This window comes from Uranotaenia lowii, chromosome 2 (assembly GCF_029784155.1).
Source record: "Uranotaenia lowii strain MFRU-FL chromosome 2, ASM2978415v1, whole genome shotgun sequence".
Taxonomy (NCBI): Eukaryota; Metazoa; Arthropoda; class Insecta; order Diptera; family Culicidae; genus Uranotaenia; species Uranotaenia lowii.
Window position 1 is genome coordinate 21157484 of NC_073692.1, and position 16245 is coordinate 21173728.

The 16245-nt window shown below is 30.4% G+C and overlaps 2 protein-coding genes across 14 annotated transcripts in view; both read right to left on the bottom strand.

Annotated features, from left to right (window-relative positions):
• The window catches only part of LOC129746877 (potassium voltage-gated channel protein Shaw), a 470858-nt gene that overhangs the window by 260082 nt on the left and 194531 nt on the right, over positions 1-16245 (bottom strand). The window lies entirely within an intron of this gene.
• Positions 1-16245, bottom strand: part of LOC129746878 (potassium voltage-gated channel protein Shaw-like) — a 423808-nt gene that overhangs the window by 44069 nt on the left and 363494 nt on the right. For both annotated transcript variants that reach the window (XR_008737394.1, XM_055740795.1), the window contains exons 5-6: positions 6484-6702; positions 5755-6358 (exon numbers count right to left, since the gene is read on the bottom strand). Coding sequence is in view for 1 of the 2 variants with exons in the window: in XM_055740795.1 (XP_055596770.1) it covers positions 5755-6358; positions 6484-6702 (823 nt within the window). In the remaining variant the exon portion in view is untranslated. The remainder of the gene's footprint in view (positions 1-5754; positions 6359-6483; positions 6703-16245) is intronic.

Sequence of the window (16245 nt, forward strand, 5' to 3'; positions counted from 1 at the left end):
CAAAGCGTTGCCTTAACGTGGAAATGAAACATTGAATGTATGTCATAGTGGAAGTTTGTACATTTGTTTGATGGAAATGTCTCTCTTTTTTTAATTTAACTAAAAGAATAAGCAATATGTTAAAAATGATTGAAAAGCTTACTTAAAGTGGGCTAAAGAAAAAACGCAAAATTGCAATAAACTAGTTTATAAAGAAAGAGTGTTCAAAAAGTGAATTCAATTATGTGACTGTACTGTGTTCTAGAATACGAAAACGATTGTTCAAATAAAATAAAACCTCCTTTAAGTAAACTTGAAGTTTTCATTTGATAGTTTGATCTCATTCTCAACTTAATTTACAGTTCAAACTGAATTGAACTTGAATTTAACTTTAATTTTACAGATTATCTGATTTGATTGATTTTATAATTATTTTGTTTGATTTTAAATAATTTGATATTCTTTTGATAAATTTTAAGAATTTCTCGATTTTTTGAAATTTAACTGACTTTGAAGGAATTGCATTGAATAAAGATTTTTTTCATTTAATAATCCTTGATATTCTAAATTTTCTTGATTTTCCTGATTTTCTTGATTAACTTGATTTTCTTGATTTTCTTGATTTTCTTGATTTTCTTCATTTTCTTGATTTTCTTGATTTTCTTGATTTTCTTGATTTTCTTGATTTTCTTGATTTTCTTGATTTTCTTGATTTTCTTGATTTTCTTGATTTTCTTGATTTTCTTGATTTTCTTGATTTTCTTGATTTTCTTGATTTTCTTGATTTTCTTGATTTTCTTAATTTTCTTGATATTTTTGATTTTCTTGATTTTCTTGATTATCTTAATTTTCTATATTTTCTTGATTTTCTATATTTTCTTGACTTTCTATATTTTCTTGATTTTCTTGATTTTCTTGATTTTCTTGATTTTCTTGATTTTCTTAATTTTCTCGATTTTCTCGATTTTCTTGATTTTCTTGATTTTCTTGATTTTCTTGATTTTCTTGATTTTCTTGATTTTCTTGATTTTCTTGATTTTCTTGATTTTCTTGATTTTCTTGATTTTCTTGATTTTCTTGATTTTCTTGATTTTCTTGATTTTCTTGATTTTCTTGATTTTCTTGATTTTCTTGATTTTCTTGATTTTCTAGATTTTCTTGATTTTCTTGATTTTCTTGATTTTCTTGATTTTCTTGATTTTCTTGATTTTCTTGATTTTCTTCATTTTCTTGATTTTCTTGATTTTCTTGATTTTCTTAATTTTCTTGATTTTCTTGATTTTCTTGATTTTCTTGATTTTCTTGATTTTCTTGATTTTCTTGATTTTCTTGATTTTCTTGATTTTCTTGATTTTCTTGATTTTTTTGATTTTTTTGATTTTCTTGATTTTCTTGATATTCTTGATTTTCTTGATTTTCATAATTTTCTTGATTTTCTTGATTTTCATTATTTTCTTGATTTTCTCGATTTTCTTGATTTTCTTGACTATCTTGTTTTTCCTGATTTTCTTGATTTACTTGATTTTCTTGATATTCTTACTTTTCTTGAATTTCTTGATTTTCTTTATTTTCTTGTTTTTCTTCATTTCCTTTTATTTTTTTGTTTTTCTCGATTTTCTTGATTTTCGTGATTTTCTTGATTTTCTTTATTGTCTTGATTGTCTTGATTTGCTTGATTTTCTTGATTTTCTTGATTTTCTTGATTTTCTTGATTTTCTTGATTTTCTTGATTTTCTTGATTTTCTTGATTTTCTTGATTTTCTTGATTTTCTTGATTTTCTTGATTTTCTTGATTTTCTTGATTTTCTTGATTTTCTTGATTTTCTTGATTTTCTTGATTTTCTTGATTTTCTTGATTTTCTTGATTTTCTTGATTTTCTTGATTTTCTTGATTGTCTTGATTTTCTTAATTTTCTTAATTTTCTTGATTTTCTTAATTTTCTTGATTTTCTTGATTTTTTTGATGTACCTGCTTTTCTTGATTTTCTTGCTTTTCTTGATTTTCTTGATTTTCTTGATTTTCTTGATTTTCTTGATTTTCTTGATTTTCTTGATTTTCTTGATTTTCTTGATTTTCTTGATTTTCTTGATTTTCTTGATTTCCTTGATTTTCTTGATTTTCTTGATTTCCTTGATTTTCTTGATTTTCTTGATTTTCTTGATTTTCTTGATTTTCTTGACTTTCTTGATTTTCTTAATTTTCTTGATTTTCTTGATTTTCTTGATTTTCTTGATTTTCTTGATTTTCTTAATTTTCTTGATTTTCTCGATTTTCTTGATTTTCTTGATTTTCTTGACTTTCTTGATTTCCTTGATTTTCTTGATATTCTTACTTTTCTTGATTTTCTTGATTTTCTTGATTTTCTTGTTTTTATTGATTTTCTTGATTTTCTTGATTTTCTTGATTTTCTCGATTTTCTTGATTTTCTTGACTTTCTTGATTTCCTTGATTTTCTTGATATTCTTACTTTTCTTGATTTTCTTGATTTTCTTGATTTTCTAGATTTTCTTGATTTTCTTGATTTTCTTGAATTTCTGGATTTTCTTGATTTTCTTGATTTTCTTGATTTTCTTGATTTTCTAGATTTTCTAGATTTTCTAGATTTTCTTGATTTTCTTGATTTTCTTGATTTTCTTGATTTTCTCGATTTTCTTGATTTTCTTGATTTTCTAGATTTTCTAGATTTTCTTGATTTTCTTGATTTTCTTGATTTTCTTGATTTTCTTGATTTTCTTGATTTTCTTGATTTTCTTGATTTTCTTGATTTTCTTGATTTTCTTGATTTTCTTGATTTTCTTGATTTTCTTGATTTTCTTGATTTTCTTGATTTTCTTGATTTTCTTGATTTTCTTGATTTTTTTGATTTTCTTGATTTTCTTGATTTTCTTGATTTTCTTGATTTTCTTGATTTTCTTGATTTTCTTGATTTTCTTGATTTTCTTGATTTTCTTGATTTTCTTGTTTTTCTTGAATTTCTTGATTTTCTTGATTTACTTGATTTTCTTGATTTTCTTGATTTTCTTGATTTTCTTAATTTTCTTGATTTTCTTGATTTTCTTGATTTTCTTGATTTTCTTGATTTTCTTAATTTTCTTGATTTTTTCGATTTTCTTGATTTTGTCATTTTTGTCATTTTTGTCATTTTTGTCATTTTTGTCATTTTTGTCATTTTTGTCATTTTTGTCATTTTTGTCATTTTTGTCATTTTTGTCATTTTTGTCATTTTTGTCATTTTTGTCATTTTTGTCATTTTTGTCATTTTTGTCATTTTTGTCATTTTTGTCATTTTTGTCATTTTTGTCATTTTTGTCATTTTTGTCATTTTTGTCATTTTTGTCATTTTTGTCATTTTTGTCATTTTTGTCATTTCTGTCATTTTTGTCTTTTTTGTCATTTTTGTCATTTATGTCATTTATGTCATTTTTGTCATTTTTGTCATTTTTGTCATTTTTGTAATTTTTGTCATTTTTGTCATTTTTCTCATTTTTGTCATTTTTGTAATTTTTGTCATTTTTGTCATTTTTGTCATTTTTGTCATTTTTGTCATTTTTGTCATTTTTGTCATTTTTGTCATTTTTGTCATTTTTGTCATTTTTGTCATTTTTGTCATTTTTGTCATTTTTGTCATTTTTGTCATTTTTGTCATTTTTGTCATTTTTGTCATTTTTGTCATTTTTGTCATTTTTGTCATTTTTGTCATTTTTGTCATTTTTGTCATTTTTGTCATTTTTGTCATTTTTGTCATTTTTGTCATTTTTGTCATTTTTGTCATTTTTGTCATTTTTGTCATTTTTGTCATTTTTGTCATTTTTGTCATTTTTGTCATTTTTGTCATTTTTGTCATTTTTGTCATTTTTGTCATTTTTGTCATTTTTGTCATTTTTGTCATTTTTGTCATTTTTGTCATTTTTGTCATTTTTGTCATTTTTGTCATTTTTGTCATTTTTGTCATTTTTGTCATTTTTGTCATTTTTGTCATTTTTGTCATTTTTGTCATTTTTGTCATTTTTGTCTTTTTTGTCATTTTTGTCATTTATGTCATTTATGTCATTTTTGTCATTTTTGTCATTTTTGTCATTTTTGTAATTTTTGTCATTTTTGTCATTTTTCTCATTTTTGTCATTTTTGTCATTTTTGTAATTTTTGTCATTTTTGTCATTTTTGTCATTTTTGTCATTTTTGTCATTTTTGTCATTTTTGTCATTTTTGTCATTTTTGTCATTTTTGTCATTTTTGTCATTTTTGTCATTTTTGTCATTTTTGTCATTTTTGTCATTTTTGTCATTTTTGTCATTTTTGTCATTTTTGTCATTTTTGTCATTTTTGTCATTTTTGTCATTTTTGTCATTTTTGTCATTTTTGTCATTTTTGTCATTTTTGTCATTTTTGTCATTTTTGTCATTTTTGTCATTTTTGTCATTTTTGTCATTTTTGTCATTTTTGTCATTTTTGTCATTTTTGTCATTTTTGTCATTTTTGTCATTTTTGTCATTTTTGTCATTTTAATTTTTTTTTTTTTTTTCATTTCTTTAAACTCTGCATTCCTGCGATAATCAATTTTGTTTTTTTATTTCAATCTTTTTCTCCCGTTTTATGCCCATTCTTCTACTACTTGTACTCTTCACTCTCTTCAATGTCTCTTCTTCTACATCTTATTTTCCACTCTTTTAATCTTTTACCCACCTTCACTCACTTTAGACTCTTTTTTTCTCTACTCCCTCTATTTGCTTTACTCTCCTTACTCTCTTTTCTCTCTTTTTTCTCTCAACTCGTTTTATTCACATTAATATCTTTACTCTCTTTTCGCTCTCCATTCGCTTCATTCTCCTTTTTCTTTTTACTTTCTGAACTTTCTTGACTCTCTTTACTCTCTTTACTCTCTTTACTCTCTTTACTCTCTTTACTCTCTTTACTCTCTTTACTCTCTTTACTATCTTTACTATCTTTGTTCTCTTCTCTTATCACTCTCCTTACTCTCTTTACGCTCCACATGCTATTTACTCTCTTAATCCACATTACTTTCTTTACTGTCATTACTCTCAAAAAAGAAAAATAAATAAAGAGGGTAATTTACTCTCTTTTCTTTTAACTTTTACTCTCTTTAATCTTTTTTTTAATTTTTCTGTTTGAACAATATTTTTTCCCTAACTATCCTTGGGCTCTCTCTTTATTCACTTCAGATTTTATCTTTTCTCTATATTCTCTCTTTCTACCTTCACTATGCCCACTCTCTTTTCTTTCCATTCCCTCTATTTTTTTTCTTCTTTTACTCTTTTCGAATGGCTCAATTTTTTTCTCTGTATGCTTTTTTCTCACGTTTTTTCTTCACTCCCTTTACTCTCTTCACTGTCATTTCTTCATGCAATCTTTTGTTTTATTCTTCTCTTGACTCTTTACTCTTGACTCTTGGCTCTTGACTCTTGACTCTTGACTCTTGACTCTTGACTCTTGACTCTTGATACTTGACTCTTGACTCTTGACTCTCGACTCTTCATTTTTGATTCTAGACTGTTAATCCTTGTTTCCTAACTCTTGACCCTTTATTCTTGGCGGATGCCAACTTTTTAATTCAAAATCCATAAACAAATATATTGAATAATCTTTCAGCAATTCAACCATTTCCGTCGGATGTCGGGGCCAACAATCTGCCACTAACGTTCGGCGTTCCGGCCACTGTGGGTGACCAATCGCGGGAAGGATAACCACAGGCCAGAACGGCGAACGTTTCAACCAGCATCCGGAGGCAATGGCCGTTCGTGAAGCCGAACACTCACCTGGTAACCGAGGGGGCCTCGAAAGTTCGACCGGGCAGACACGACGACGCCGCTTCGGCAACTTGGCACGGGCCTGCGTGTGCGAGTAGTACATCGTGAAGTTGCTCACAATGACAGGCACCGGCAGGGCAATCGTCAACACACCGGCCAACGCACACAACGCTCCCACAAACATCCCGATGTAGGTCTTTGGCGTCATATCGCCGTAGCCAACAGTGGTCATTGTGACCAGGGCCCACCAAAGCCCCAGCGGGATGCTGTTGAAGTCGTTGTGCGGATTGATCTGTATCCGTTCGGCGTAGTAGACGAGACTGGCGAATATCACGATACCTAACACGAGGAAGAACACCAGCAGCGTCAGCTCCTTGGCCGAGGCCCGGAAGGTCTGGATCAGGATCTTGAGACCGGACGAATGGCGCGTCAGCTTGAACAATCTCATGATACGGATGATGGAGAAGAACTCGAGGATGTCGGCATTCTCCAGGTGCGACGCGAATCGCTGCAGTATCAGATCGATGAAGAAACTCAGCGTGGCGATGTAGTCGATGATATTTACAGACGAAGTGATGAACCTAAGTTTGCTAGGGGACGAAATGAAGCGCACCTGCAGTTGGCAAAAAGTGGCATTAGTATGAGATAGTTCGACGTTCGAACCGCACATTGATAACCATGCATAATAGACAATTAACATTTGGGTACAACACGAAAACTTGTTAGGGCAAACTTTACCAAAATCTCGAACGTGAACCACGCGTTGCACACGCACTCGATGTAGAAGAACGCCACGTGGGCATTCGTTTGCGTCTTGTCCAGCACCCACGAAGTGTTCTGGCTCGCCGTCTTGACCGTGATGTTCCGGATGTAGGGCACCCGCATGTCCGGATGGGTCTTCAGACAGAATGATATGATCGACACGCAGATGAAGAATACTGATATGATGCCAATGATCTGTCGAGAGAGTGATAAGTAAAAATTAATAATAATCAGTCATGTATTTGTTTTGGTACCACTATCAATGATTAGAATTGATTTTAATACCACTCAATTTTGATGGTAAACGTAAACAATAAAATAAAATTAACTCTTCCTTTTGGATATGATTAGATACTGTATTTCGAGAGCTATAAAAGCGTCGGAATCTCTCTTATTAGTTATTTACAATCGATCTTTCCCGTGAAAAAAGATCAGACAAAATTCAGTTTCATCAGGAGAAACTATAACTTTAGACTGAAATGCCAGATGGCCTAGATAATTTCGGGTTTGCCCAGATATTTATTAAAAAAAATTGGGAGAAGTCCAGTTTGGCCCGGTTGCCCGAATTACTTTGGAAAAGCCCAGATTTTGCCCGAAGTTCTGAAATTAAATAACAAACAAAATGTGTTGAAAACAATTTTTATTTATGCGTCCAAAACGATTTTTTTTCAGGCTTCATGAAAATATTGATGACGGAGGTTTGATATCCTTAAATAAAATTTAAAATCTGCTGATGATTTGATTTTGATGAATTAAATTATTTTCATGTGTTTTGCTTGATTTAAACTAATTCAAGGTTCGACCAAGTTTGCCCGGATATTGCCCGGATTTTGGTCGACAGTTTGGAAATCAAATGCCCGAATTTTGTCAGGTTTTATATAAAATTGTCCGGATTTGTTTTGGCCCGAAAAAATTCTGGCAACTTTACTTTTAGATCATTCCAAAAAGTAATTTGACTCTACGTATTTTTTTTTAATTCAGACCAAACGAAAAACAAACTTTTTGAATCAATATAAATTAATCTCCAGTATGGAAAGCAAATGCTTTTTAATTTCAAATCTAGTTTGACTCCTTTCGATATGAAAAATTCAAATATTGACTTACTTTAAATAAATTACATCAAATGTCAAACACAAATAATTTTTGACATAACAAGCTGACTACAGTTTCCGTTTCCCGGCCATTTTAGCGTTTCCGGGAACCGCGAATGCCATACAGATGATTTTTTTGTTTCGATTATAGTCGTTTTAACATCTTTATGCCATTCGCGACTTATATCAACGATGTAGTTGGCGGACAAGTCATTGAAAAACTTATCCGGTACAACTGTGATCGATGTTTACTCTTGGGCTCGAACTCACGGACATCGGCTCAGGCAGCAACCGACTTGCCAACTGAGCTATATCACAAGCCTATCCATAAAGATGATAAAACGACTATAATCGAAACAAAAAAATAAGTCACCGGGAATCGGAAATTCCGACGATTTTTTCCCGGGAATTCTCGAGATTACGTTAATTTTTAACAAAGATTTTAACACTCTACTGCATATGAAACCTTATCTATATGGTATTTTTAAATTTTAAATATGTGATAGTATTGCAAAGTATTTAAATTTTGTTTTATGTGTCTTTCAAAAATTCAATTAGCAATTATAGAACCCAAGAATTGAAAAACTTTGAACTTGATTGAAAGTTGCTGCAAATGAAGAATGACTGTGAAAGATTTTTCACTTCCGAAGGAAGTTGGCTGTACTTTAGGTTATTCATCAAGTCTAATAAATTTTCAGAGAAATATCCCTTTGTTTCAAAATATGTTATTTCTTTGCCGTTGATTTTGCTCAAAAGTTTGCGAAACGGAAGTTTTAAATGATGAGTGTTGCAAAATGGAACAATCCGTTTCTTTTCGTTTCCGTTTCTTTTATAGATTCTTCGTTGTTTTTGACTTTAACACTTAGTTGTCGAACAAAAATTTTTTTTAACAAGATCCAATGTTATAACCAGTTTTTATAAAAAAAAAATCAAATCTAAGTCAAACATTAAGTAGAACTTTTATTTTCCTTGCTCAATTTGATCCACATTTTAAATCGTGTAAAATTTAAGTAGTTAGGTATTTTTATTGGTTCCGGTAATTCCCGGGATTTTTTTAAGGTTTTTGGGATTCGTGAACTCCCAATTTTCGCTTACTCTAAAGCTATTTTTTTGTTCTGAGAGACCATGTTTTCCTTTGAAACGGAGGTTGTCAAACCAAGTAAGGAGGATAACAAGTTGAAATATTTTTCTTGAAAAACTATTACTTCTTTTACGTGAAGATCCAATTAAAAATAAGGAAATTAAAACTTTTTTTTTTAATTTCACACTCTGGATGGTTTTAGACACAACAGTGAACTTTATAAAGTTATTTTTATTAAATTATAGAAATACAAAATTTCAAATTGCTTTATAAATAACAGAAGAGAAGATAATAATAGATAATTACAAATGATTGTCAGGACACAACTTCAACATTTTGGGGTACTTTTCATCAATTTTGTTAAGATAATTTACTCATGTAACACAATTTAAGCCCCAAAGAATTTTGAATCAAACATTTAAAGTTTTGTCAAAGATTGGTGATGTTCGAATTTTCTTTGAAAATATTGAAAAAAAGCTGTACAAATATTCTTGAGGACAGTTACAAAAAATTATCACCAAACGGAGAGCATTTGTATATTTTTTCGAAAAATTCATTATATTTACGGCCTATGTTCTATTTCTCCCCGATATCTCATGTTTCTCTACTACCGTCGCACAGCGCATCATGCAACATGGGTTAGATGCCACATTTGTATACCACAACACTTATGAATTTTTATTTTAATATTATGTTATAAAGTATCATTCAATGATTACAAAATTAGGATAACATCAATTCTTACATCGTAAGATATTTTTTGAAAGTTTTTGATTCCCATTGAAAGTTCCAAAAATCGAGCGATGCACAATTTGTTTAACTTTTCGATTCCGTAAAAAACTTTACCCAGAAAGACTGGTTGGATAAGTGATATCACCCACAAAACTAAAACTGCTTCTTTCATCCTATACCAGTGGTTGGCAAACTTTTGAGTCAGAAGAGCCGTTAGTTAAAATTTTTCAAAATTCCGATATTCAGAAGAGACTCATTTGTTAGTTGCAATGCAATGTCTCTCTAAGAAGATCTAGTTTTTTTAAATCTCAGGGTTGATTCAAAAGAGAAATTTAAAAATCATTTTTTTTTTCAATTATGTTAAATTTTGGTCTGTTTTTCAAACAGAAGCTTCAAAATCAAGAATCAGCATGCTCTTAAATTGTTTTTTTTTATTTCTATTTTTTTTTCTCTCATTCAATTTAAAATGAAAATTTGATGAAATTTTTGAGCCTGTGGAAACATTTTTTTTAAATATTTAAATCATAAATCATAAATTACTGCAGTCATCCACACGGTTGCTAAAAAATTAGAATCTTCAATACAAAGGACTCAGAAATGTTTTTTTTAATTTGTGAGATTTCGACCCTGATATCAAAATATTTGGTATTGTAAAACGGGGTAACATTGATCACCGGGGTAGCTTTGATCAACATGAAATCTATCCTTATCATCATCGATAACTAAGTAAAAATATCTTAAAACTTTTTTCTACGTTTCAAACCCTACATTTTGAGTTTCCAATTGGGAAAAACTTGGTTTGTTTATAAAAATTTCAAATGTTAGTAAAAGTATTATTTCAAAATCTTGAAATATCTATTTTTTCGAATGCTCGCAAACAAACAACCTTCCTGATGAAATCAAAGCTTTTAGAAGCAGCAGGTTGATTCATGTGAGAGTTAAACTTTTTTCCTTAAAAAATGCATAGTTTTGGTGTAGTTTTTGTTTTTTTTGTGGTAAATTTTTGATATTTCAAAAGTAGAGACGTTTTCCAAGAGTAGCCAGTCTAGGATAAAAGTCGAGAAACCCCATCGAATAGTAAAGTTTGAAGTAAAAAATTAAAGGAGAATAGTGCGAGGGCCTAGAGAAATTTTATAACTTATTTTAAAAAATGTAGCTCCTTAATTTATGCAGCACCATGGTCCATTAGACTGCTGCAAAAAATGACTTTTTGCTCCCATATGTTTTTTTGATGCCTTTTGGGTCACCAAGCTTTAGTGTAAAATTTGAAATAATTTGTTTTTACAAAGGTTATATAAATCAATTAATTCTCTAGCAATGGAAAAGCAGTTTTTTTTAAGATTTTTAATTTCCATCCTAAGTTTACACAGCTTTCAAATAAGCAGACAAAATCGAAAAAATTGAAAAAAAATTGAAAAAAAATTGTAAAACATTGAATAACTTTTCTGGAGTAGAAGTAAGGTTCATGTTCTGTTCACATGAATAGTATTGCAAGAGTCAAGCAAGATTTTCCACCCAAAGTTGAATTTTTTGGAATTTTCAGTACAGTACTTTAGTACAGTACACTCTGTTGTGGATTAGTTTATGCAATAAAATATATATCACAACTAGCAGACCCGGTAAACTTCGTCTTACCGTGTTAAACTTGGCGTTCATTTTCCATTTTTTTCCTCGCTGATTAATTTAAAAAAAAAAGAATAAGATATTGAATTGTTAATCCTTTCGCTTTTATGAACATGTGCTAGTTTTTTTTACATTTCCTTCCTTTCCGTTTACTCGAAATGTCCCGCTTAATTCTATCGAAATAAAACCTTATAATTTTAACTCAATTCTACGGTTCTTTATTTAAATCATCAAAAAATAACCTTCAATAAATTTTACATGTATCTTACATGAATACTTTTTATATACTTTGCCAAATGATCAGGTATCAGGTTCTCGTTGCAAATTCAATTTTTTTCAGCACTCGACGTAATCGTCCAACTTGGCATGCCTCGTGCTTAGAAATTCCACTTTTTGTAACTTGTTCCATGAATAACTGCATGTTTATAATATGTATGATTCATTTATTGTATAACAATTAGTTGATTTATTCTGCTTTTTCAAGTTCACATTAAGGTTTTAATAGAAATAAAAAGTTTTTCATTTTTTTATGGAAATAGAATTTCGACCATCGGGACAATTTTTGGAGTATTTGGCTAATATTTTGCCGAAAGCAGCGCTTTCAGCTCCCAGTTAGTTTTGGATTGTATATTTTTTAGAGCTGAAGAAATTAAAAACATTAGAGGAGATTTTTATTAACCGTTTTCAAACAGTTTCTTGTTCACCACCCTGTTCACCCTTAGAAGCAGTTTGAATTAATATCCATATTTTCACTAAAATTATGTTCAAAAAAATTCCACCACATTCCATACTTATAACCATGACACATTTCAACTTGAAGTGTTCCAAACAGCACTTGTCATTGCATGAAATCTGGCGATGTTGTATACTGCAAATCATTATTTTATATTGATTAAAGTAAATGATGTTCGGATTTCAAAATTTCCTGAACATTGTTGGTGGTGATCTGCGATTTCATTTAAGATTATGTGATATTTTCCAGATTCAATAACATTTAACTGAAAAGCAGATTTTCAAAAATTAAATGGATCGAAAAGAAATAATCCGTTCAAGCTACGATGGTTTCATGAGTTCATTTAAATTTCAGGAGATTTTTCATGTCAACATCACTCAAAATCTAATAAAAGTTAAGTGCCTTTTTAATTATAAATCTTAATTTTATATAAAAAAAAACACCGGTGATAGTGCAATTGGATATCATCACAGTTCAAATTTCATATTCTTAAAAAAAAAATGAATATTTTCATAACAATCTCAGTTATGTTGGCAAAAAGAAATATCTAAATATACATTTGTCTCATTTATTAGGGAAAGTGAAAACCCATAGCTCATTTTCAGATGCGTCAGTGAAAAGACTTTAAAAAGAATTCTATGTCTACTTATTTTTGTTTGTCTGTTTATCTACTTTCATTGATAAATCTGCAGTTTCTCTCCGAAATAAATTAATGTTTCGTACTTTACAATGCTGTTTAGCCAAAAGACCTTGATTTACCTTTAGTTTATTTAGTCAGATTGTTTATTTGAGGCCAACAATTCAAAAATGAGGAAATAGCTTATACATTTTTTGTAAATGATGATCGGTTGCACTTGCTCTAGTTTACCTTCTCAACTGAAAATTATTCCAGAAAATGCATATCCTCACTTTTTGTTATGAAAAAATGGTTTATTTATTTAAAACTTTCACTTATGCTTGCAAAAAATCAAAAAGTTATCTCGTTCGGCCATTGAATACATCAATTCTATATCGGTATCGATTTTTGAATACGGTGAATGCGCCAAGACCTTTGTTTTGAGAAAAACGCATTCGAAGTTTCAGAAAATAAAATCAATTTCCCATTTAGCTGCGTACAATCATTTTCCCAAATAAGTCGCTAAAATGCTTTCAAATTGATTTAATTTCATCACCCGATCGATAAATATAGCTTTTCCGTACTAATCACTTCAAATAATTAATAAATATAACTGTGGGCCCTTTTACCACAGACTGCCGTTGTCATTTTGTTCATTCGCCAAATTCGAGCGCCGTTTTGAATTGCAGAATGACTATTCGCCTTTTGGATCACTCATTAAAGAAGCAATATATCAGCAAATTTCGGCTTGAAAGCGGGTCCAAATGATCACATTAACACATTAGCACATTCAACGATCTTATTAATGCTGATTTGTGCTTCTCCTCGTCCTGGGAAAACAAATTTTAAAAACTTCAATGCCCTTTTTCCATCTCGAAATAACTATTGGCCCTTTTGTTCGCGACGAACTTTTGAGGGGAAATGGGCGAATGAACTGTGAAGTGAATTACACACTCATAAAAAAAACTATTCGCCTTATTTAAAAAATTAAATTTAACTTCACTAAAATAAGAAAAATTAAAAGGAGATTATATTTTCGGATGTAAAATAAAGAGTTTAACGCATTTATGTGATTATCTGGATTTGTTTACAGTTGGCGCATTCGTTGTATTCAAAATTCGATACCGATATAATCTATTTTAAAGGAGAGGCTCTTCATGAATTTTTTAATTTTCATAGATTTTTATGTTGTTTTAAAAATTTTAATGGCGCTTGATATATCATCAGTTTAGTACATTTGTGCATGTTCAAAAAATGCTTTCGATCTATTACTATCAAAAAAATCTTATTATTTTTTTCTTTTTTTATATGAATCAAAACTAACCTTTTAAGCGTATTGGATTACACAATTGTATGTAAATCTTCCCACTTTCCATTTTTCAATCGTCCGCAAAGAGTCATACCATTATTCCATATGCATCTTTACTAAAATTAATATTTTTGAACACCAATAGCTGCTATTACTAACACGAAATCATTGTTTTTTAATTTTTAAAATCATTATATGGTTTTGATTCGATCGGCAAAATTTAAATCTGGGTCACATCTAGGCGTCATTCATTCATGTGCTGTACAAATGAGCTAGAAATCAAGATGAAAAAAAACACATCTAGGCTTCATATTGCCACCACGTGCATTAACAGTATGCCTGGTTGAGAAATACGCGCCCAAATGTTTTCACTTATCAGTATGCTATGCCTCTTCCACGTTTGCTGGCGACGCCTCGACCATGGAGATGAAAAACAAACCGTCCGGCGCCCAAAGGAAAGAAAATTTCTCAAAAATGGATGTCATGACTTTTATTTCATTCAAATTACTACAAATTTAATTATTGTAGATGATTGATGCGACTTTTTACTATTTTTATTCGATATAAACCGATTCGCATGCCTACAGAATATTCTAAAAATAATTTCATTTGAATCTTTTGGGTCATTTCGGAGGAGTAGTACTACAAACACCGTTACAAGAGAATTTTATATAATAGATATCGTTATGTGTTGTGTTTGAGAAAACTTACATGAATGAAAGCTTTCCTTCGTACAATTTGGTAAACTGATACAAAAAAACTGAAAAAATATTTGAATATATCTTGTTTTGTCAGTAGACTTAAATTTTTAACGTTTATTTTTTTGATTCTGAAGCTTTCCACATTGAGATAGCTTGAAACAAGCCTTTGAGTTTTCAGAAAAGTATTGATAAAGCCCCTTAATGTACACCAAAGTGTGATTAGAGAGTCTCGAAAAGTCTTAATTTATGTTTCTAAAGAGTTTGAAAACAACAAAAGATTTAATAGAAAGTCGAAGAAATTTGCAAGAATGGTCTCAAATTAGTTTCAATCTTCTCTGGGAAAGTCCAAAAAGAGTATCAAAAATTCGTTAAAGAATCCCAAAAATCCCGAAAAGAAATTCAGAACTGTAGTGAAAGTGTCCCAAAAATAGCTAAAGTGTCTCAAGAGTCCTGAAAGAACTTTAAAAGAGTCTCAGAAGAGTTTTGAAACAGCCTCAGAACAGTCAGAAAAAATTTGTAACAATCTTAAGATTCCCAAAACAGTCTGAAAATAACAAGGTCAAAAGTGTCAAATAAAATCAATAGAAACTCAAAAGAGTTTCAAAAAGGGCTCCAAAAAGCCTCAAAATGCCCTCAGAGAGTCTTAGCAAGTTTTAGATCCACTTAAAAACAGTATCACACCACGAGTCCTAAAAAAACCCTTAATGAGTTTGAAAAAGAGTTTAAAAGGTCTAAAGTGTCCTAAAACATCGTTTTATGGCTTTGAAAAAAGAGTATTTAAGGTTGTTCTAAGAACATTCTACAGAGAATCGAATCAATCTTAAAATAATTTTAATAAGATCTAAAAGGGTCTCAAACGAATCTCCGAAGACACTGAAGAGAATCTCAGAAAAGTTCCATAAGCGTCATTTTTCAATTTTAAGAACTATTTTGCATATCTGAGTAAATAATTTTTTTTCTTATCATAATGTTTGTTTTCAAACTTAAATTTGATAGTTATCCTTGTTTTTTTAATTCAATACAAAAAAAATGCTTCTCATCAAAGTTAGTGATGTTCATTTTGATTTGGTGTTCATACCCAAAATTTTCTGAAAAAAAGCAATTTGTATCAGGTTTTCCAAATGGTAAGGCTTCATTTTTTGGTTTAGCACAGATGGTATAAATTCGACTGAAATATACAAGATTTGAATTTTACGTTAAGGAGGTAACTTCTCACCCAATGAGCCACAGCTTGCCGACCACTGTCTTATACCAACGCTGTGGTCTAAAGATATTTTTTGGGCGTACGCCGCTGTTGACCAGGAATACGCTGGATCTCGCGTTCCCAAGTTTTACAAACTGAACTCTTTCCATCAGGTACGAACGTATCCATTGTAGACTAACACCGGTGATTCCATTTTTGCGCAGCACTGACAGAAGAGCTTTAATATTGATAACGTCAAAAGCTTTAGACATGTCTGTATATATGACATCAACTTGCGAACCCTGCGTCATCCATTGAGAAGTTCGGGAAACAAATTCTGCTAAATTCGTCACAGTAGATCGCTTTTTGAAAAATCCATGCTGAACATCTGCCATTTTTCTTTCTAGCCATGGGTACATCTGGTCGTAAATTATGCTCTCGAACATTTTTGGTATAGCAGAAAGAATTGCTACCCCTCGATAGTTTTCAGCGGGCAATTTTGAACCATTCTTGTGAATCGGCAAAATGTGTGAGATCTTCCATAGTTTGCTAAACAAACCATCACGAATGGAGGCTGAGAAGAGCAATTGTAGAGGCTTTTCAATAGCGCCCACGCACTTTTTAAGAAATGAATTTGGAATACCATCAGGTCCACTTCCTTTGGATTCA